Source organism: Vipera berus (assembly GCF_964194415.1).
Source record: "Vipera berus genome assembly, chromosome: 3".
Taxonomy (NCBI): domain Eukaryota; kingdom Metazoa; phylum Chordata; class Lepidosauria; order Squamata; family Viperidae; genus Vipera; species Vipera berus.
Genome location: NC_138204.1, coordinates 159975533 through 159998339, shown reverse-complemented (window position 1 = coordinate 159998339; position 22807 = coordinate 159975533). Strand labels below are relative to the sequence as shown.

Here is a 22807-nt window from a genome sequence, read left to right as displayed (position 1 = left end):
AACTTCTCTGAAATCAACACTCCTTGGAAATTTAAAGTAATGTCTTTCAGTACATTACCTTAGCCCAGGGGTCAGCAACCTGAAACAGTGAAAGAGCCACTCGGAACTGGTTCCCTCACAAAAGGAAAAACTGGGAGCCACAAAAAATGTGTGCGCATGTGTGTACATGCGCGCATGTGCAGAACAGGGTTTGACTGAAGAGTGGAGCCAAGGCGAGATATGCACCTACCCTGCATATTTGAACTGATTGGTTGAACTTTTTTAGTCCCACTTTTTTTTGGGGGGGGGACTGCACATGGCAGAGGACTGGAAGCCGCAGGCTGAAAAAGCCGCATGCGGCTCCGGAGCCGCGGGTTGCAGACCTGTGCCTTGGCCCGTTATTCACAAATCCAGAAAATCTATCTCTCATACAAAAGCTCATATTTTAATATTTAATTCCAAAGACATAAAGGCAATAGAAATAATCTGTGGCACATTTTTGAAGCAAGCACGGAATCTAATATAGATGAAAATTTGAAAGGACTTTTAATATTTTATTCCAACTCACTCACAGATAAATAGAATTAAATTAAATGAAGGGTTCTATTAATGTTTTAAATAAAATCCTTATAAATTTATTTACAAAATTAGTTTCTGCTGGGAAAGTTGTTTTGTAATCATGAAATTGAACCAACTATCCTTAGATATACAATTAATAATTGTACAAAATTAGTTTCTGCTGGGAAAGTTGTTTTGTAATCATGAAATTGAACCAACCATCCTTAGATATACAATTAATAATTGTTCCAAAATCTCTGAAGCTGGGCTTGGTTGATTTTGGCATTATTTAAATTATTAGGAAAAAAGTAAACACATTCTTCAATATTTAATAACTGATGGGATAACTCATTCGGCTATTCCTGCAGTTCTTCAGCAATACCACTGAGTTGAGAGTCAGCCTTAAAGAACCTCAGTGTAAATTTATCTAGTCCCTGCCCCATCTGAATTTCAATAGGATTTAACCACCATTTCTTTCATGGCTCCCCAGTTTCCCTAAACCCACTGTCACGGCCCACCTATCTTCGCACATGTCTGCTAATGATATTACAATGTACCAGTGTAGACAAGAGAAAAATTACTATTTTCCTAATTCCCATCATTCTTCACTTCCCTGCCTGGAAGGTAAACTGCTGAGGGTTTTTGGTTTTTATGATAAAGCTTTCTTTGAGGAAAATGGACCTCATATATGTGTGGGGGGGGGTTTTAAAAAAAGAAGTGAAATGCTAGCTTTTTTTAAAAAAAGGCCATTCCTTATTTAAGGAAAAAATGCACCACAATCAATTCCTAAATAAGGTAACAATCTGGAATGGCCATTTGTGATGAAAGCATTTATGACTGCTACTTTTAAGCTTGGGGATCAGCTATAAAGCCCTAAATGGCTTGGGTACGGGATATCTGAGGGAACACCTGCTGCCAGCATCAAGTTCCCTTCGTCCAGTGCGCTACCACAGGGAGGGTCTTCTCAGGGTGCCGCCGGTAAAAGATTGCCGGCGGATAACACCCAGGGGGAGGGCCTTCTCAGTGGGTGCGCCTGCCCTCTGGAACCAGCTGCCCGTGGAGCTTAGGACTGCCCCCGACCTCCGTTCATTTCGCCGGGACCTGAAGACCTGGCTCTTCGAGCTCTCTGGCCCAGGCTGAGAATTTTAATTTTAATTGGGGTTTTTATTTTTTCAGGGATTGATGTAATTTTTTTAATTGTTTTTAACTTTTGTATTCCTTGTTTTAAATACCCTGTAAACCGCCCTGAGTCCTTCGGGAAAGGGAGGTATATAAATCCAATAAAATAAAATAAATAAATAAATTAAGCTTGGGGATCAGCTAAATTATAACAAACTATTCTACTTCCTAATCAAATAGAAAGAGGAGAGAGAAGTTGAAGAACATGAGTCTGGGGTTCCTTATTAACTCTTTTCTTCCTCTGTATAAACATGCTTATTTAAATGGCACGTTTCTGTATGAGGATTTTTTTAGCTTTTTTAACAAGCTGAGAAGTGATACTAAAGTCTAAGAATTAGACACTGAAGTAGTCCACATGTTTAGTCACCATCTTGAGACAATATCATATTCCAAATAGAAAATATTTAATTCCTATCTAAAATTATTTGACTGAACATACAATATTAGGAGCCCTGGAATGGTTCTTCTGAGAGAAAAGTTGAAGTATTTACCTTGCCATCCTGAGCAACACACTTAGTAAAGTAAGCAAGAATTCTGTCCACTGCATCCATGCTTTTGATAATTGGATGCAATTTAGAATCTGGAAGAAAAAAACAGAACATTAACTTTCCATATACACACTTTTACAACAACTTATAACACTGGATTCAGAATTGCTTTATCTTTAAATGGGTACTAGGTACTAGATAAATTAGGTGCGGGTAAGTAAATGTATCTTCTTCCTGCAATCTAGATTTAAATAGTGAATCACAAGTCCTGATTTGTTGTCAACGTCAGTTCCCTGTCAATCTTCTTCCATCTTAACTCTAGCTTTCTGATTACCACCCTACTCATCTGCCCTGCCAACAATAATGCATTAAATGTACTCTTCAGTTAGAAATCTTTGGTCCATTTTGAGGCAGGAAGGGGATAGTGGGAATTACTGGTATAGGATTTTTTTCCTTCTAGCTTTTCAGTATTTTTGCTAATGCTGACTGCCTTCTGGATATGCTGACGTACTTGAAGTATTTTGAACCAGCTCCTGGAGAATTGAAAGAGGAACTAAAAATGTGCATGAAACCTGCCACAAAATGTTGCCAAGTGAAGTGCTTCTATTGTTTCCCCCAAAATAACACCCAACTGGAAAATAAGCCCTAGCATGATTTTTTAGGATGCTCATAATATAAGCCCCACCCCCAAAATAAGCCCCAATGAAGATCGTCAGCCAGACACATTTAGTACCGTATTTCCCCAAACATAAGCCCTAAATAGAAAATAAGCCCTAATGTGTCTTTTGGAGCAAAAATTAATATAAGACCCGGTCTTATTTTCAAGGAAACACAGTATTCATCTTTCTAGCTAGCAAGCCCATCCCTTTCTCATATTACTCCATTTATACAGTGTCTTTGGGTTTTGTTTTAAGGAAAGTGAATTAGGAGGTCATAGTATTGGCATATAAGCAGCAAGAACATACACAATACATAAAAAGTGGCTAAGGAAAGGTGATTCGGATTTTATTACAAGAGAAAAATAATCACCTGAATTACCCATCATGCCATGACTCTCCCCATGTTGGAACAACTTTGTATCTTAATGGTAAATTGTATTTTGAAGAACTTTACCTTGCATGATTATCACTAATTGCTCCGCTGCTGACTTCCTCAAATTCAAATCAATAGTGTCTGATATAAAGATACTGTACAATTTTTCAACTGTCTCAGCCTAAGGATAAAACAAATATATCCTCTTATTTATCTGTTCACATATTTTCCCATATCATCTCTTATGGGGAGAAAGCCATCTCAAGACTAATGTCACCAAGAAGGAACACAATACATAGCACTACCTTGGGCTTCGATTTTCTCTCAGAACAGATCAGAACAACTGAATACTCACAAGATCAAGCTAGAATACTGTCGTCTCTAGAGGTAAAGCCCAAATATCCATTTCTGAGGCTGATATCTCATAAACTGTTTCTCTTGTACTGCTTTGTAATCTTTCCAAATTCATTTGCAGGGGCTTATAGAGAATTCGGGAGTTGCTAGGATTTCTTGCGTGACCGTGTAATCTCTAATAGACTATGAGATAATAGGTTATCCTAATTGTTTTATAGGGACGCGGTGGCTCAGTGGGTTAGGACACTGAGCTTGTCGATCAGAAGGTCGGCAGTTTGACGGATCGAATCCCGAGTGCTGTGTAACAGAGTGAGCGCCTGTTACTCATCCCAGCTTCTGCCAACCTAGCAGTTCGAAAGGACGTAAAAATGCAAGTAGAAAAATAGGCACCACTATGGTGGGAAGGTAACAGCGTTCCGTGCGCCTTTGGTGTCTAGTCATGCCAGCCACATGACCACGGAGACGTCCTTGGACAAGCGCTGGCTCTTTGGCTTCGAAACGGAGATGAGCACCGGCCCCTAGAGTTGGAAACGACTAGCATGCATGTGCGGGGGAACCTTTACCTTTACCTTTAATTGTTTTATACAGGTAGTCCTCGATTTACAGCCACCATTGAGCCCACATTTTCTGTTGCTAAGTGAGACATTTGTTAATTGAGTTTTGTCCCATTTTAAGCCCTTTCTTGCCACAGTTATTAAGTGAAACATTGTAGTTGTTAAATTAACGGCACAGTTGTTAAGAGAATTTGGTTTCGCCATTGACTTTGCTTCTCAGGTTGCAAAAGGTGATCATATGACTCTGGGGGACTGCAACCATCATAAATAGGAATTAATTGCCAAGCTTCTGAATTTTGGTCATATGACCATGGGGACGCTGGAACAGTAGTGTGAAAAATGATAATAAATCCCTTTTTTCAGTGCCATTTATATTTCAACAGTATCATCTGCACAACATTTCTTAAAGTTGACTCAGCTTCCCATCCTTCCGAGGTCAGTAAAATGAGGACCCAGATTGCTGGGGGCAATATGCTGACTCTGTAAACTGCTTAGAGAGGGTTGTAAAGCACTGTGAAGCGGTATATAAGTATAAATATAAGCATAAGTATATAGGCCTAAGTGCTATTATTGCTATTTCATTGCTTAGGAGATCTCTCCCCTTGTTCAAAGTTGTTCTACGCTCACCTTAAAAACAGATTGTCTTGTGTCATCCATCTTAAGTTCAATAGGGTTTTCCACAATAAGGATGTTAGAAATACTTGAGAGAATGCTGCCGTGCAACAGGGGACGTTTCAGATGGGACTCTTCTTCTTCCATAAGGTGAAACATTAACTGTTTGAGTGCCACAGAACGAATTCTGGGGAAGCAAAGTATTTCCTTAGAAGTTTTCCAAACTTTTACTAAAGAAATATGTGTACATGTCTTATGACCACAGCCAAATTGTTCCTGTTAAAAGCCAGGTTGGCTGAATTAAATTGTTTCAAATGGGTGCATGACATCAGACAGCACTGGCTGCCAGTTAATAATTTAGGCTTTCAAAAAAGTACACAAAATCAAATAGTCCAGTATCAACTCAGTGTTGATGTAAAAATGCAGTAGATGAGATTTCAATGCCAATGTTTTACAGGTTGATTTACTTGTCACCTCAAACAGTATCATAATTTCTGTACTCTACTTTCCCAGTAGTAAAACAATCTTGTCACTACTTTTTCAGCCCAGTCAGTCATAATCAATTTCTACACTCCTCTGCTTTTTCAAATTAGTGTCTCTCAGACATTTTACAACCTTCTAAGGATTGGCATAGTTTCCAGGATGTGCTACTTCATTCTAAAGGATGTGCTACTTCATTCTAAAATGATTTATCTAAGTGGAGGGTTGTGACTTGGGCTGCATGCCATTTTCTATCTTTTTACAAACTGGCTAAAAGGACATGCAGTTGTTATATCACCTACAAACACATTTTTAAAGGAAATGCTATGCCCTCGTCTGCCTTTTCCATTGCAAACAATTAGCTTACTGCATCTTTAAAACTATATTCCGTGGAGGCTAGGGTACAGATAATAACCCTTCTCAGACTGAAATGTTATTGCTGATTTACTCACAGTGGTTTTTTTGAGAAGAGAAGACGAAGAGAAGCTCTTAGCCTAGTAGTTCTTGGGAGAATCCCTTCATTTTCAGTAGTTGTTTCACTCAGGGTGAGAATACAGTTACCTAGAGGTTCTTCTGTGTTTGCATAACCCTAAGTAAATACTTACAAGTTAACACAGGCAGGTAATTAGCATAGGTAAATATCATGCTCCAAAAGAGACATTATTGCTTTATTACCAAGAAAACTCTCTCAGTAATTGGCAACGGGAAGTTAATAGACCAATTGATAGGCAATTGCCATTTGTTTTTCAAACATTGTTTGTTGGAAAAGTTCCAATTTCAGGAACAAACTTCTGACAAAGCATGGTTCAATTTTCTCAGCAATTTTGCCTTGCTGGGTTGTGTTGACATTGCCACTGCCCACCAGAAATACAGCAAAACGTTTCCAGCACTACATATAGAGGGAGTCCCTTATGTATTGCCCAGGTTCATTAACGTTCCTTTTGTGCGCTTACTAGACTTCCGGTTCTATGCAACCTCTTGACACTTTCTTTTAAAAAAAATCAGGATTTTAAAATATTTTAATTGGAATAGTTATGTGCCGCCTACATCATGCTCCAGGAAGAAAAATGGGGGTCTGCATTCAGTACTTTCTTTCAAACAAACAAATATTATTAACATTCTAAAAGTGTGGGGTCCCTGGTGCTCCCTGAGCTGGGTTGTTTCCTTGCAGATGTTTCATTACCCCACAGTTCAGCCCTGACCTACAAATATTCTCTCTTCTATTCAAAAAAGACGAAGAATTTTGCTTTATGTATTGGTAGAAGAATATTGGCATGTGACGCACGCAAAATACACCTTTCACAAGATGAGTTTGGAATTGTATTTGAAAACGTTTTAGGCAATATTTATAAGAAGCTTCCTGATTGAGTAATTATATTAAATTGATCCATATATCCCACAAGTGTTCCCCAAGTAACCTTCAAGTTATGATCAATAAAAATTCAGGATGGTTCTGAACAGTAGATATCCCTCCCGAAAACATCACCAATTCCAAGATGATACATCTTTATTTAAAAAGTCCAATGCCACTTACCCATTCAGCTTTAGTTACAAGCATTCAAGCAACAACTCTAGTGGCAACACCTTCATTTCTGGTTGCCTTGCTTACATATTTTCCCCTATTGTGTAGTGTCAGTACTGCTTTTTTCAGCCAAGCAATTAAGCTTATCTGAAGATAAACTACTTTTCCAGAAGATGAGATTACCTGAAGAATTGGAATAACAGGATAGAGTGTTTCAATAAACTTGTTCCAGGTCTCTGCTGCCATCACCAATCGGCCTTGAAGAAGATACATCAGTAGAAATGTGGCAGCTGAGCACACCTGTTTTAATGAGAGAAGATACAAGAGCGCAATAAAGAGTGTTCAAACCAATTTGCTGGTGTCAGAAATGGAAATTAGGCTTTGCCTTGGAACATCGCACCAAATAGCTTTTGTGTTTTTCTTTTTCCTTTTTTTAAAAAACAAGAACAGTGATAAAATACTGTCAAGAATCTACTACCGCCTGTTAGCACTGAACAGTCTTCAAGCAGAGTGTGATTCAGATCAAGAAATGCCCTCAATAAAGCATGGAAGAGGACTTTTAAAAATAATGCCCTAGTCCAGAGGTCCCCAACCTTTTGGGCACCAGGGACCAGTTCTGTAGAGAGAGGTTTTTTTACGGACCGGAGGGGGTGTAGTTTTGCGTGCTGCCTGCATCCTGCGGATGGGGCTTTGCTTGTTTGCATGGACCGGTTTCTGACATGCCACGGACCAGTGCCGGGTCACGGACCGGGGGTTGGGGACCCTGCCCTAGTCTAAGCATTTAGAAAATCTTCACAACTTAAGGTTGGTTTGCTTATTACCCATGAAAGACAAACAGAGAGAGAGAAAGAAATATTCAGTAAACAAATGAGAAATAATTATATGAAAAACAAAAGCAAGCCTGAGTGCTACCAAATATATTATAATATATAATATTATAAATATAATGCAGATAGTCAGTTGCAAGATAACAATTAATTAACAAGCTAAACATGGTAGAGTTTCTAAAGGTACAAAGCTTTTGATCTACTAATTTCTTTTAGTTTACAGATTAATTCAAGGAATGGTTACATATTCAGAAAAATGTACCTCATGCTGGGAATCCTGAAGCCCAAAAGTGCATATTTCATAAAGAACTTTGGGATGAAGCAGAAAATGTACCCCACAACTGATTGAAGGAACAGACTTTACAGTATTATGAATGCCTAAACATTTCTAAAACAAAGATAAAAGATGTTTAAATATTATCATGACAACACATGAAAATACCAAAGTCTACTGAATTAGATAGAGCGACCCACTTTCAGAGTTGAATACACACACACACATACATATACACACACATACATGCAACCACATCCATATCCATAAAACTGCAAGCTTTTCAAGCTCACAACTGAGAGCTACACTGCTGTTTTCCTATTGCTAATACATCCTGTCATCTAAGCTCAAAACTGCTAGTTTCTCACAGCAAGAAACCAGTGATCCGCGAGAGGAGTAATTTGGAATAAAGAAAACCTTTCTGCTTGATCCCTCCTGCCAACCTTTAGGGTTGCTGAGAGAGAAGGAGAAGAAAACAGCAAGAACATGAGGGAATGCTCTCACCTGACAATAGGTGAAGACAAAAAAGTACTGTCCACTCTGCAGTTATTTCCATAGGGCAATGATATCATTAAATCATAATATATTATAATAAGAAAGAAAACCAAGCAGATATCCTTTCCTCTTTGAAATTCAGCAAATTAAAAAAGAACTCAGAATTAATTCACATCAGGCAATCTCAACTTTATTTAGCGAAAGGTTCAGTTTTTCAGCCTGACTAAATCCCTGTGAGATTATTAAATGGAAAAAGGGGGAATTTGGATGCAAAAACCGGGTGGAGGGAAGAAGAAGAAATTCTGAAGAAACCACAGGCCTTGTAAAATGCTAACCTTAACCACTTCAAGGCAGCAGCGATAGGCTTCTGTTCTAATATTTGGCACAGGATGCGACAACAGATGGAGAAGCACCTTCTGACTTTCAGTTTGCAGTAGTGGGTCAGCTCCAGCAGATTTCCAGCTACAACCAGAAAAACAGAGTATAACAGAAATGGCTTCAAGGCCTAGATAGCAAATTCTCCCCACTCAAGACGTACAGAGGTCTTGGATTATTACCCAGTTATTTCTTCATTGTTTTTCCTGGCTAGATTCCCTAAGAAGATGAAATTTGGCAAGCTAAAAGAGCTGGGTTAATTTAACCAGTTAAACTGACCTTGTAGTTTTTTTCCTGAAGAAAAATAGATAGATAGATAGATAGATAGATAGATAGATAGATAGATAGATAGATAGACAGACAGACAGACAGACAGACAGACAGACAGACAGACAGACAGACAGACCTTTATTGTCATTTTTTACTGTGGGCACAATGGCACACATTAAAAATGAAATTTAGCTGCTTAAACTAAACATACTATATATAACATATGCATAGACCTACACCTTTTACATATAAGTAACATATAAGTATTAATCACTGTCAATCTTGAATACATAAGGGAAGGAGGAAGCTTTAGAGTTCACAAGGTTAATACAGTATGGAAATGAAGGAAGTTTTACTTTTAACACTTTTTGCTCTTTCTGATACATTTGTGGATATCACCATTGTCAAGGTAGTAAAGTTTGAGAAGGTTTTGTGATCACTGTTTGCCTTAAAATTTATTTGTAAATCATAAGATGTAGATAACACACACACACAAATCTATATTTTGATTAGACAGATGTGTGTGTTGGACTGTCTAAAAATTAATCAATACATAGCTGTTACCAGATAAATGGCACCAAATTGTGCAAATTCCCCATCCCCTTATCAGAATAATGATGTCATAAATTTTTCTAATATCCTCTATAAACATAGATTTTGTATGGGAAGTGTGTGTGTGTGTGTGTGTGTGTGTGTATCATTTATACAAATTATAGTAATTTAAATTTTTTCACTTATTTTTAAGCACTCATTATGTATTCTTTTTCTAATAACGTATGTATTTTTGCATTTTGTTCCTTTGGGTTTTTTTAAATTTTTCATTATTATTTTAAAAGCAACAAAATATAAATAATTTATCCAATATGTTTATTGATAGTTGAAAGAACAATTTATATGGATTATGTATTTATTGGCTGAAAACATCATCACAGAATCCCATCATAAGATTTAAATATTGAATGCAAATTGCCCGACTTACATATCTGAGCAAATGTTGAGGAATTCCTCAAGTAGATCAAAATACTGGTGACATGGAAGACTTTTTATGGCTTGTTCTGCCAGTTCAACTAAATCAAGAAGATTTTTTTCTCCCTTTTAAAAAATTAAAATGTATTATTTAATTTTAAGGGACAGATGAATTAATGATCTATGAACTAACTTACAGTCTATGATCAACAAAAATAATTTACTAATAATGTTGAATGTAACAAGTGAGCAGGAGTTCTCAACATTTCTATAAACAAGAAGACGAACCAGTTTACCAGTAGGATTAACCAACAATCATATCAAATTATTAAATACTGAAAAAAAACCTGACTAAAGTTAATAGGGATGGAACACAGCGATATGGTTTTTTCCCCCATGTACAAATGGATCTGCCACCACCATTTCATTAAACTGAGAGGACAGGAGGAATAATGAAGGATTTGATCAAGAAGATCTATGCCAGCAATATCAACAATTTTTTTTCACTTTGCTCATCAATAGCAAAATGGGGTTGCTTTTTTGCTTTTTGTGTAGCATAGATGGCAAACTTTGGTTTGGGTACCAAACAATTGCCACAATTTATAATTCATCAGAAATTAATATACCTATTAATGTTAATGTCATAATATTACATTTTTGGTCAAAAATGTATGAGTATCTTTTGATCATAAAGGGACTAAGCTTGCATGATACTTTCAGCATAGATCAAATTTAAAGAACAGGGTCACATTTGTATCAAAAGAAATATCCTACACATGAGTCAAAGCTCTCTCTTTCTTTTCTTCCCCACAAAAATCTATACATACATAAATCTCATATACAAAACATGACAAGATGTTGGGGAAAACCAAACATGTTCTTCACATAAGATGATGAATGAAATCTCTAACAGAATATATAATTCTGTTATCTTTTCAAGAAATGAGAATACATCTAAACAGCTTCGAAATCCCAAGAGGTTTAATTCAGTTGTTGGTTCCTTACCAACATTTGGCAATCAAAAGGTCCAAAGACCCTTCCTAACAAGACAAAGGCACAAGCCAAGTTTTATTCTTCTTAGTCCTAGCTGACCTGAGAGACAATCCAAGTACCCAATCTGGATTGAACACCACGACCAAGCTTTCGGACTCATGCTGGGGCCCGCTCTCAGGGAACTTCTCTCTCAACAGAATGTGAAAGCACAAGTCCAAAAACTCAGAAGACTAAACCTCTAGTCCCGGTGACCAACTCAGATTGGATCCTGCAATGTTATTCTGGGACATTTGTCTTCATTCGTGACAATCCAAGAATCCCAGTTCACGCATACCATGATACTTCTGATAACAGATGTCTGATAACTATCATGTTCTATCATGACAACATATCATGATAATCCTTCTTACTCTGTTATTCTGTTATAACAAACCATAGAAAGATGTCTTTCAGAACCCATCAGTAAAAGCTAGGTGGGAATGGGCAAAACAATGTAACCAAATGTCTGTTCAGTCACAATGAGCCAAGACTGAAAATGTAAATATTTGAAGGATTCAAATGACTCCTTGGGAATTGTATGGATTATCAGGAGTACAGTACTCTCGCAACACCTAAGTAGGTCTAGGAATGCATTTACACCATTTTTAAACCACTGAATTTCACTTAAGCCAATTTAAGTCTTACCTCCTTGCGGACATCCAGCATAAAATTACAAGCACACTCAATTGAATAGGCAGCTTCTGCAGCTTGTTTATAAATACTGTAGTTTTCTGAATTCATTTGTTCCAAATAAGATGTGACTGATTCATGTATATTTGGATATTCCAAAGAAAATGACATGTCCACTGAAAGGACAAACAAAGCTGTCACTAAAGTCTCTGGTAAAACACTAGTGGCCTTGTGGAAGAAAAAGAAAAAAGGTTTAGAAATAAGTCTATTGAAAAGTCAACCTATTTTATAATTTTCAGCCTTAACTTTTGATTATTGGTGAATATTTGACCAACATAATTTCTTCAAACAAAATTATATTTAATTTGTAGAGATAGTACATCAATTTACATCAAAGTGATGGTAAATCTCTTGGGAATTTTTAAATACTATTCAAATAGTTAATTTGGGATAAAAGAATTAAAAATGCATTGCATAGCGCTTTAGAATTCATAATCTCCAGCATAAATATAGCAACCCAGGTTTTTGTAAAATGTTTGCAAAAAAAACTATGCTTAAATCAAAAAGGTAATTGTTCAATTTCCTGCGATAGACATATGTAAAGACTTTTAATCTCTTATCATTTTCTTCTAGATTATTTAAAAGAGCTAAAATCCTAGATAGACTCTTAGGAACTGAGTTACATCTTCTCCTATCCCCAAAAGAGATTTCAATAATCCCAAAAGATAAATATTTATAGTATAATTATAATTTGCTTATATCTGCCCCCATCAGGTAAAATATATTTCAGCCTCCTTTTATTAACTATTTTAGTTGCTTCATAAATTATATTGCATTATCACATGGAATGAATCTATCTTCACAAATACATATTATTTTAAGTGGTTCTGTAAAGGAAAAAGGTCAACCAGAATTATAAACATGCAAATGATATTGGTGTCAGCTGAAGATCACAAGGCAGCAAACCAATTTTAAAGAAGGAATACAGAGGAGCAAAATTATACAATGCCCAGCAGTGTTCTCTAGACTTTCAACAATTGGCTTCAGAATCTCCATTGTTGAGGACATTGTTGAGTAAGTAGCTTCATGACCTTTTGTGCTACAGGTGTTAGATGTATCACTGCGGTTCTTAAGAGAATCATGGTTGTTAAATGAATCTAGCCCCATTGACTTTGCTTGTTGGAAACCAGCTGGGAAGGCCACAAATGGCAATCGTATGATGCTGGAACACTGCAACCGTCATAAATACATGCTGGTTTCCAGGCACCCATGAGACCGCAAGGATGCTGTGACCGTCATAAGTGCAAGGACCCATCGAAAGTCCCAACCCTTTTTAAAGTTCCATTGTAACTTTGGATAGTTGCTAAATAAATGGTTTGCAAATCAAGGACTATCTGTACCAATCTCTAATTGAAATCAGAGATAAGAATGAGCTCCACACCTGCTCAGACACAACAGCAGAATTGACGATTATCAGAAAATCTCTAGATTAACGGGACTGTCATTTAAGATGTAAGGTTATCCAGCCACTAGGGGGCAGACAATACACTTGTCATTTTTATACTTGGCCCTTTAAAATGCTGTTTTGCAATAGGTTCCACAGTGTATTGCAAAACATCACAGTGCCAGGTCTTTAACTCTAACCAGAAATCTATTCTGCATGAACAGCAACATCAAGTGGCTTGTCTTTGACAACTGAAATTGAAAACCTCACTATAAGGAGTATGAAATTTGAACACCAAGTCAAAGCAACAGCTTAGCATGACGGAAGCAAAACAATGAAAACTAGATACTGATGAGTATGTTTCAAAACCAGACAGAACATCAACTACTTCTAGTAAGGTATTAGATGCTACAGGTTGTTTGATACTGTAGAGTGTCAGGGAGATGACTTTGAGGGAAACAGGGAAAAACCTTTACATAACAAAGAGGGCTCTTGTTTTTAAGAGTTCTGCACTGTATTTCCCTTTGTCTGTGTCTAATTGAAATATTACCATTTAAATGCATACTGTCTTAAGCATTTTTCCCAAAGTAACTTTGAAAATGCAAAGAAATTGGCACATCTCACCTTCTCTACAGGTAACAATACTTGCAGGAGTCGAACTGTGAAAAGCGAAACACTAACAAATGCCATCCTGTGGTGCACTACTGCAAGCTCAGGCTTTTCTGAGCTGGTGTTACTTTTGTGATAGTTAATGACTTCACCTAATGAATCTAGGATTCCAATCAGTTTTTCTTTCTGTAGATGAAAAAAAAAAGTTGCAAATCAATAGTCCCAACAGAAGCCAGGAATACAGTCACTTGCTAGTGCAGGAACCGTTTGAAGATAAAGACTCCCTGGAGAATTTATTCACTGTTTAATTTATTTAGTTATTTAACTTATATCTCATAATCCCATCAATGAATAGCATTTATGTCGGCTAACTAAAATAAAAGCCACAAACATGTATTTCTGCTATCTCCATTTTGACTTCATGCCAAAATAAGGTACCTAATAGATTCTTGAACAATTTTTTTAATCATTATAAATCTACAAAGAAAGTATGTGCCAACCTATTTTCTTAAAAAATACCATGTAAGGGCAATTGCTGAGGTGAGGTGGATTTCTTCACTAATGAACAGCCAAAGCCCTGGGTTAACAGCTTATTGCATTAGTTTATGATGCTCTCCTTTAAGAATGTTGTTACTTTACGTTTCAAGACTTTTTTTAAGACAGAGGGGGGAAAATCAAGTTTGTCACAACATCATTTGCAAATTCTTAACTCTTAAGAAGAGAAAGAAGCAGACTGCTCTAGTGAAAAAAATAAAGCAAGGCAGTTTGAAAAATGTGAATAGGACTTTAAGGAGAAGACCAGACAGTGGAAAGAGAAAGATCATTCTTGAGTCCCCCACATGACTTTTAATGGAATTTTACTTATACTCATAATGACTGCATTTAAAAAAATGAATACAGAATGTATCATTCAGTTATTATTGCTCCTAAACCAATCATAATGGTAGGCTTAAAACAGAGATAAAGTAGATGTAATATAACCATCTTAAAGATAAAAAGATGACACATTTAAGATAAGCTGACAATCACTGCACAAATTGGTCCTTGATTATGGCGGTGCATAAATATAACTACAAACAAATAAATAAGCATTTTTTTCTGGTTAAAATAGAAGAATTTTAAATCCTTACAAATTCTAGACCAAAAAGACTCTCGTCTTCCCAAACATCTTCAGACACAGCATCAACTATAAGTAGCAGGTCTTTGGCAACCAATTCCAACACTTGTATGGTTATTCTCCTACTACCTGAGAATTGATAAGAGAGTAAGATTAGTAAAGTTCCTTCTTGTTGAATAATACAATATGTTATTTAGTAAGGATTTCTTAAATAATCAAGAATTGAAATAAGGAACACTGTACATTTCCCTTCCTTGCATCGTGATGCTTGTTGCTCGGATGAAACTGCACTGTCTATACTAAATACCAGCAGTAGCTTTGAAAACTTAAGATATTTTTTTTCTTGCCAAAGAGACAGTTTAGAACAGGGGTGTCAAACTGCCAGCCTGCAGGCCAGATGCATCATAGCAAAACTGCACCCACCCCGTTGCCAGCAATGGCAAAAAAGTTCTGATACGTCGCAACATGTCATGTGGCATTGCGAGTTTGACTCCCCTGGTTTAGAAGTTTAATATTTTCTAAATGAAACATAGGGACGCGGTGGCTCAGTGGGTTAGGACGCTGAGCTTGTCGATCAGAAGATCGGCAGTTTGGCGGGTTGAATCCTGAGTGCTGCGTAGCAGAGTGAGCGCCTGTTACTCGTCCCAGCTTCTGCCAACCTAGCAGTTCGAAAGTACGTAAAAAGGCAAGCAGAAAAATAGGGACCACTACGGTGGGAAGGTAACAGCGTTCCATGCGCCTTTGGCGTCTAGTCATGCCGGCCACATGACCACAGAGACATTCTCGGACAAGCGCTGGCTCTTCGGCTTTGAAACAGAGATGAGCACCGGCCCCTAGAGTTGGAAACAACTAGCACGCATGTGCGGGGGAACCTTTACCTTTACCTAAATGAAACATTGTTATATAATACTACTGCAAGTAGTCCTCAGTTAAAAACAGTAATTGGGATTGGAATTTCCATCACTAAGCAATGCACAAAGCACCTCTCTGGGCAAGGCCAGGATGGTGAGCCCTCAGCAGAGAGGAGGAGGTAGGTGAAGATGACAAAAGTCAGCAGGAGGACGGCAGCCATAAATGAGCTGACTGAAATTTTTATCATGTGGCTGCAGGGACGCCCCGACAGTTCTAACTGGAAGAACAAGTCACAACTCAACTCTGAATTATTGTTGAATGAATAGATGTTTAAATGAGGACCACTTGTATATTTTAACAAAAGCTTTCAGTACAGAGTACCATGCCATTATAAGAAGTAAAAAGAGAAATAAAAAGTAGCAGAAATCAGTAAATAACAAAAGAAAACTGGTGTGTATAAAACCTTCCATTTGAACACAACTACCTCCTCAATGAGGTGGCTGGATGAAGTCACTGAAGCAGTAGGCATGAGCCTAAATGGACTCCATAAGATGGCAGAAGACAGGAAGGCCTGGAGGAACGTTGTTCATGGGGTCGCGATGGGTCAGACACGACTTCGCAACTAACAACAACAACAGCTCCTCAACATTTCAAAATCAAGCTATCAATACAGTCTGAGGCCTTTATGGTAATAATCGGACAAAGGCATTCCATAAATAGTGTCCCACATTATAAACTGCACACCGTTCTCTGTCTAATTTCCTTTTGTGAGTGCAGCCAGAAAAAAGTTTCAGAGGAAGTTCAGGAAAGGTTATTCAGAAAGAAGACTGCACTTCACATATTGAATGCTTGTTTTAGGTATCAGCAACAACTCTTCAAACTAGCCTTAGAAACAGAGTGTAAGTAGAACAACTAAAAACATATTGGCATCACATCATTGCCTCAACCTTACTGCTCAGTAACTTCTAGAACTTCTGACGTTTCTACATTTTTGAGGTAGTGCCTTCCTGCTGAAAACAGCATAAAATTCTTCTGACCAAGTCTGCTACTTTCTTCAGTTCTTCTCTCTACGTGAAACTACATTCTAAACAGCTACCACTTTATCAATCAGCTAGTTACAAATTACATGCTGTAGAGAGGGCATTTTTCCCTGCAACAACTCAAGAAAGTGGAGCTATTAAATCCCACATGATCTTCCCATCCATTCCCTCCAACAGTTCTGCCATCTCTCCCACCCCATTTGTCAAAATATCTTCTTTTAATCTTAAAGTAAAATGGTAAAAAGACAGTAAAACTAGACAGCTTAATGCTAAAATAAAACAGTAACCTCAAGCAGCTTTATAAACTATCTCTCAAACTGGCATAGCTATAAGGAAGAAAATGGAGGGAAGGAAGAACCATGCAGAATGTCCTAATCAACTTGAAGAAAAGACGGCATAAAATTATATTATAGGGACAGGGGTTGCTCCTCTGTCCTGGTCCTATTAGATCTCTCAGCGGCGTTCGATACCATCGACCATGGTATCTTACTGCGGCGTCTCAGGGGGCTGGGAGTGGGAGGCACCGTTTTACGGTGGTTCTCCTCCTACCTCCAGGGCCGCTCGCAGTCGGTGTTGACAGGAGGGCAGAGATCCGCCCCGAGGTCTCTCATTTGTGGAGTCCCTCAGGGGTCGGTTCTCTCGCCTCTCCTGTTCAACATCTATATGAAGCCGCTGGGCGAGATCATTCGTGGTTTTGGGGTGGGGTATCATCAGTACGCTGATGATACCCAACTTTTTCTTTCCACCCCGAACCAACCCAGTGATGCCCTCTCCGTGATGTCCCGGTGCCTGGAGGCGGTTCAGGTCTGGATGGGGAGAAACAGGCTTCGTCTCAATCCCGCCAAGACTGAGTGGCTGTGTATATCGGCATCTCGGGTTAACCAAGTTATTCCATCCTTAATGATGGGGGGTGAGGTGTTACCCCCCGTCGATAGGGCTCGCAACTTGGGCGTCCTCCTGGATTCACGGCTCAATTTCGAAGACCATATAGGAGCCGTGACCAGGGGGGCTTTTGCCCAGGTTCGCCTGGTGCGCCAGTTGCGTCCCTATCTGGACCGAGACGCCCTACGCACAGTTACTCATGCGCTTGTGACCTCCCGTTTGGACTACTGTAACGCTCTCTACATGGGGCTGCCCTTGAAGACCACTCGGAGGCTTCAACTGGTGCAGAATGCGGCCGCGCGAGTTGTAATGGGGGTTTCCCGATACTCCCATGTAACACCTCTACTCCGTGAGCTGCATTGGCTTCCGGTTGCCCTCCGGGTGAAATTCAAGGTGCTGGTTATCACCTATAAAGCCCTACATGGCCTGGGTCCGGGATATCTGAGGGAACACCTGCTGCCGGCATCAAATGCCCTTCGCCCAGTGCGCTCCCACAGGGAGGGTCTGCTCAGGGTCCCGCCGGTAAGAGACTGCCGGCGGGTGACACCCAGGGATAGGGCCTTCTCGGTGGGAGCGCCTGCCCTCTGGAACCAGCTGCCGGTGGAGCTGAGAACTGCCCCCGACCTTCGATCATTCCGCCGGGGCCTGAAGACCTGGCTCTTTGAGCTCTTGGGCCCAGACTGAGGAGGAATTTTTAATTTGGGGTTCTTTTTAACTGACTACAGGGTTAATTTAATATTTTTTTAATTTGGTTCTTAATTTTTGTATTTTGGATTTTTAATTCCCTGTAAACCGCCCTGAGTCCTCAGGGAATAGGGCGGTATATAAATATAACTAAATAAATAAATATTATAAACATTACCTGTTTTAAGAAGAGGCACCGCATGTTCCAAAATGGCTACACAAAACTGAGGAAGACTAAATTGTTGAAACTGTAGCTCCAAAATGTCCACATTTTCCAATTCTGGCAGGTCAACATGACCCATATCCAAAGGTGATGGATTAGATATTGCAGAAGTTACATTACCATGAGCGCTGCTTCCACTATGAAAAAACAAAACAATGATATATGTAAAAAAGGCACTATATTATAAAAATAACCAATAATCAGGAAGAATGGGAAAACTGGCCTAAAAAAATTCTTCCACTCAAAACAAAAATTGATGGACCTAACGTAATTCCTCCCATGTTCCTTCCCCTGTGGATAAAACAAGTTTCTATATCTTTTGTCAACAGGAACTTTATAGGTGATTTATAATACTATCAAACCTCTTAAAAATCAGACATATCAAATAAAATTGAAAACAGACCTTAAAAAGTCAAAGAAAATGGAGAGGTTAGAACTGAGTGCCACTGAAGGCAAGTAAGAATCAAAAGCCTTCTTTCTGCCTACATAAAAATATATTCGTATTGGAGCTAATTTATCCTCTCTGGCAAGATAATTCCATATTTAGGATGCTGCCACAGGACAGTCTTATTCCCTTGTTCCCACCAAGTAACCTATTTTTGGTGATGGTCTATAAAGCTTTTTAAGATAACTGCAACTTCAAAGAGCTTTACATTTCCCCAAACCAATTAGGACTTCATAGCCAAGATATGTACTCATTGGGTACATATCTATTTATCTACATCTTCTACCATAAAACCTTTATACAGCTCATTCTATATTTTGTATGTCCAAGTTGTTTATAGTTCCTATGTGATCAAGGATGCGAACTCATTGTGTGTTTGTAGATGCAATGATAAAAATTTCTGGGAAAGGGTACAATTGTATACAAGAAAATACCTTTTATGAAATATTAATAAAATAGAATTTTATTTTGTGCTATTTTCGGTTATTTTGGTTATTTTTTGGAATAGCAACACTGAAATACTTACATAAAAGGAAATAATACAATCCCCAATAATCCTAGTTTACAATCTGGGTCAGTCATTGGGACCAGAAGTTTAGTTTTCCAAGCATTCTGATGAGAGAGAAGTTCCCTGAAGATGGGCTCCAGCATGAGTCCAAAAGCTCAGAAAACTAAAACTCTGGTCCCGGTGACCGAACCAGATTGGATCCTGCAAGATTATCCTGGGACTTGTACATTTGCCTTCATTTGTGAATCCTAACTTAGTCCAATGGCAGCAGAAGGAAATTTAAATTACTCCAGACTTACAGGTATATTGTTTTACTGTGTTGTTCAACGATTTACTGAGTTGTTCAACCAATGTAATTGATACAAATAAGAACAAGGATAGAGTTTATATATCATTTCATTTAAGCTATTATTGGTCCTTCAATAAGGATCTTTTTTGGTCCTTCAATAAACTACAAGTCAACAACTAAATAATGCAAACACAAAGAGGAGGAGGAGGAGAAATGCATTCCTTTTGTAATAAACATAATATTCCCAGCTGTCTTCTTACCTGGAAGATTCTGCATCCCAATCCTGACCATCACCCCTGGGACGTTGGCCTATTCGTCCTATTACAGAAGGTCGAGGGCTACTGCTTCCAGGAGATGGATTCTGGGAATGAGGAAATCTTCGGGCGTCTTGGCAATATGACATTGAGGAATTCTGGGAAATAGTACCTTTCATAACATACATAGATAGAAACATATAACCTCTGTCATATCAGAAATACATACTTTTACTTAAAAGGAAAAATCTATTTCTTGCTGTGCAAAGAAAAAAAAATCAATGGAAACCATTATCCCTGCCTTCAGGCTACACTCAAAATACTCAGAAGATTCTGGTGTTTCAGATACTTGAAATTCTGTTGGAATAATTATTTTCCTTTTGCTATAACTAGAAAATGCAGCAAAAAATGTGTGTGGGGTGGAAATGAACAAATAGGTAAAGGTGAAAAATAATGAATGCAAAGCAGGATTGAATGCATATCTAAATGGGGATCCTTATACTAATAAAACACAATGAGGAATGGCTGGTATGATCTGTGGCATTAGCTAAGGAGTTTCAAATAAAGCCCTTGGTGCAATAGCTTTAGAATGTTCCTATGTGTGACACAGATAGTCCTCGACTTACAACAGTTCATTTAGTGACTGAAAAACATGACTTTTGACTGTTTTTCACACTTACGACGGTTGCAGCCTCCCCATGGTCTCGTGATCAAAATTCAAATGCTTGGCAACTGACTCATATTTATGACAGTTGCAATGTTCCAGGGTCACATGATCCTCCTTTACAATCTTCTGACAAGCAAAGTCAAGGGGGAAGCCAGATTCACTTAACAACCCTGTTAACTAACTTAACAACTGCAGTGTTTCACTTAACAGCTGTGGCAAGAAAGGTCGCAAAATGGGGCAAAACTCACTTAGCATCTGTCTTGCTTAGCAAAAGAAATTTTGGGCTCCGTTGTGGTTGTAAGTCAAGGACTACCTGTACAGCCAACACATCTAGAACCATTTCTCACTCTGTCATTAATGAAGGAAATCCTGAAAAATTGCAAAAATAAAGTCAGATCTCGGATCCGCTGGATGTTACACGGTATGCTGAACATAAATAATATTTATAATTCCATTATTCACTGCTTGAAATGATTACTCCTCCCGAAATGTACTCTGCTATTTTCGTTTCACTATTTTAACTGTTACAACCCACCATTACATTTTCTTATTAACATTTTTAGATAGAACAGACTCCTTAGCTGCAGGAAGTAAATTGAGTTTGAATCTCGAAACTCTTCTCCACTACTCTTTTTTTTCACATAGTAAAAGCCATTTGAGCAATACACTTCTACATCTTACTTAAAACGGGGGAAAAAGACATCATTTAGTTAATGGTGAATAAAACAGACTTGGGTTATCCTGATGAGCTATATGCGAACCTGTATCACTTGAGACAAAACTTGGATCTCTATGGAAGTTCAGTCTGTTCCTTAACAAAACACAAAGTTGCTCTAAACATAAGACAGCCTGCAATGCCAAGTGATGTTGTCCATCTTTTGCAAGGCCTAGTGTTGTTAGACTCAGAAGACTCTAAAAAAAAAAAACAAGTACATTTTGTTGACTTGAGCAAAATACTTTTAAAATATACATCTCTGCCTGGTTAATATATTCAGTATGCCCTAAATATGTATGTATGCACATGGTTCTTTCCTAAATATTTCTTGTCAAAAGTTGCAAATCAGAGACAAAGTCCATGGAATTTTTGCTGTGCAATCATTCAGAACTTTTACAGTTGTATTTTTCGACAGATTATTTCAATATAAAACATTTGCATTTTGTTCTTTGTCCATGACAGAGGACTGACTATAAAACATTTATTTCCTGAAAGTATGTTCCAGGAGAAAGATTTTTATTTTGTTCAAGAAGTGAACTCTCTTGTAAACACCCTTAGGGATTGCAATTTTCCATGCAAGTATAAACATCTATCCCTGGAGTTTTATATAAATACACTAAATTATAGGCTATACATTAAATGGAGTCATATACTGTACATATAATCAAAGCAATTCATATTTTAGATGAATCTCAGGCATGTATCAGGCAAACATTACCTTTGCTTCCCATATTACTTATATGATCAAATGTCAGATCTGTCAGGCATAAGAAGACAGACATAATAAGCCACTACTTCCCATTTCCAATTCAAAGCCTTAAGATGGCTCAGAGATGTCTGGAAACCATTCAAGGATGCTGTTAAGAATTTTTTTGGCAACTATAGAGTGAGTACCAAAGTGCATTCAGCTAGTTGACAAACTTCTTACAGCGTACAAGACCTTGACATGTTACATGTTACTGAAGAGTCATTTTCTGTATTCACACTTGGACTTCTTTCCTGAAAATCTAGGTGCAGTCAGGGGTGAATATGGTGAAAGCTTTCACCAAGACATTGCCACAATGGAAAAATGGGCAACTGGAATCCATCAATGCTGGCTGACTCCTGTTGAACACTGCAGCGAGATCCATCAGATACTGATACTGAAAATCAGTAGCAAAACACTTCTAGCTTTGAACCCATGCAGCAGGTCAGAAACATTACACATAGTAGTCATTAAGAGTTAATTTCATATTTCTCAAGATTCCTCAAGATTTCTGAAACTATCTTTGCGTTCAGTTTGAAAGGGCCTATCATAATAACCAATTTTTTCAGGAAGCAAAACTTTTGGGGGAAAAAAAACCTGATTCCAGTGAAACAAAAGTCATGCAGGCCAATATTACTCAGCCAGATGTTTAGACTGAATTTAGCATTGTTATCCACCTATCAAGTCCTTCCCAAGGACCTGGGAT

The 22807-nt window shown here is 38.1% G+C and overlaps 1 protein-coding gene across 1 annotated transcript in view; it reads right to left on the bottom strand.

The window, feature by feature from the left end:
* Nucleotides 1–22807, bottom strand: part of RTTN (rotatin) — a 104355-nt gene that overhangs the window by 72113 nt on the left and 9435 nt on the right. Inside the window, exons 7-20 of the mRNA XM_081324423.1 lie at nucleotides 21403–21553; nucleotides 19981–20146; nucleotides 18434–18615; nucleotides 14811–14926; nucleotides 13696–13866; nucleotides 11643–11855; nucleotides 9979–10091; nucleotides 8690–8816; nucleotides 7848–7973; nucleotides 6942–7058; nucleotides 5689–5825; nucleotides 4772–4943; nucleotides 3318–3417; nucleotides 2208–2296 (exon numbers count right to left, since the gene is read on the bottom strand). Of these exons, the coding sequence (XP_081180549.1) occupies nucleotides 2208–2296; nucleotides 3318–3417; nucleotides 4772–4943; nucleotides 5689–5825; nucleotides 6942–7058; nucleotides 7848–7973; nucleotides 8690–8816; nucleotides 9979–10091; nucleotides 11643–11855; nucleotides 13696–13866; nucleotides 14811–14926; nucleotides 18434–18615; nucleotides 19981–20146; nucleotides 21403–21553 (1980 nt within the window). The remainder of the gene's footprint in view (nucleotides 1–2207; nucleotides 2297–3317; nucleotides 3418–4771; nucleotides 4944–5688; nucleotides 5826–6941; nucleotides 7059–7847; nucleotides 7974–8689; nucleotides 8817–9978; nucleotides 10092–11642; nucleotides 11856–13695; nucleotides 13867–14810; nucleotides 14927–18433; nucleotides 18616–19980; nucleotides 20147–21402; nucleotides 21554–22807) is intronic.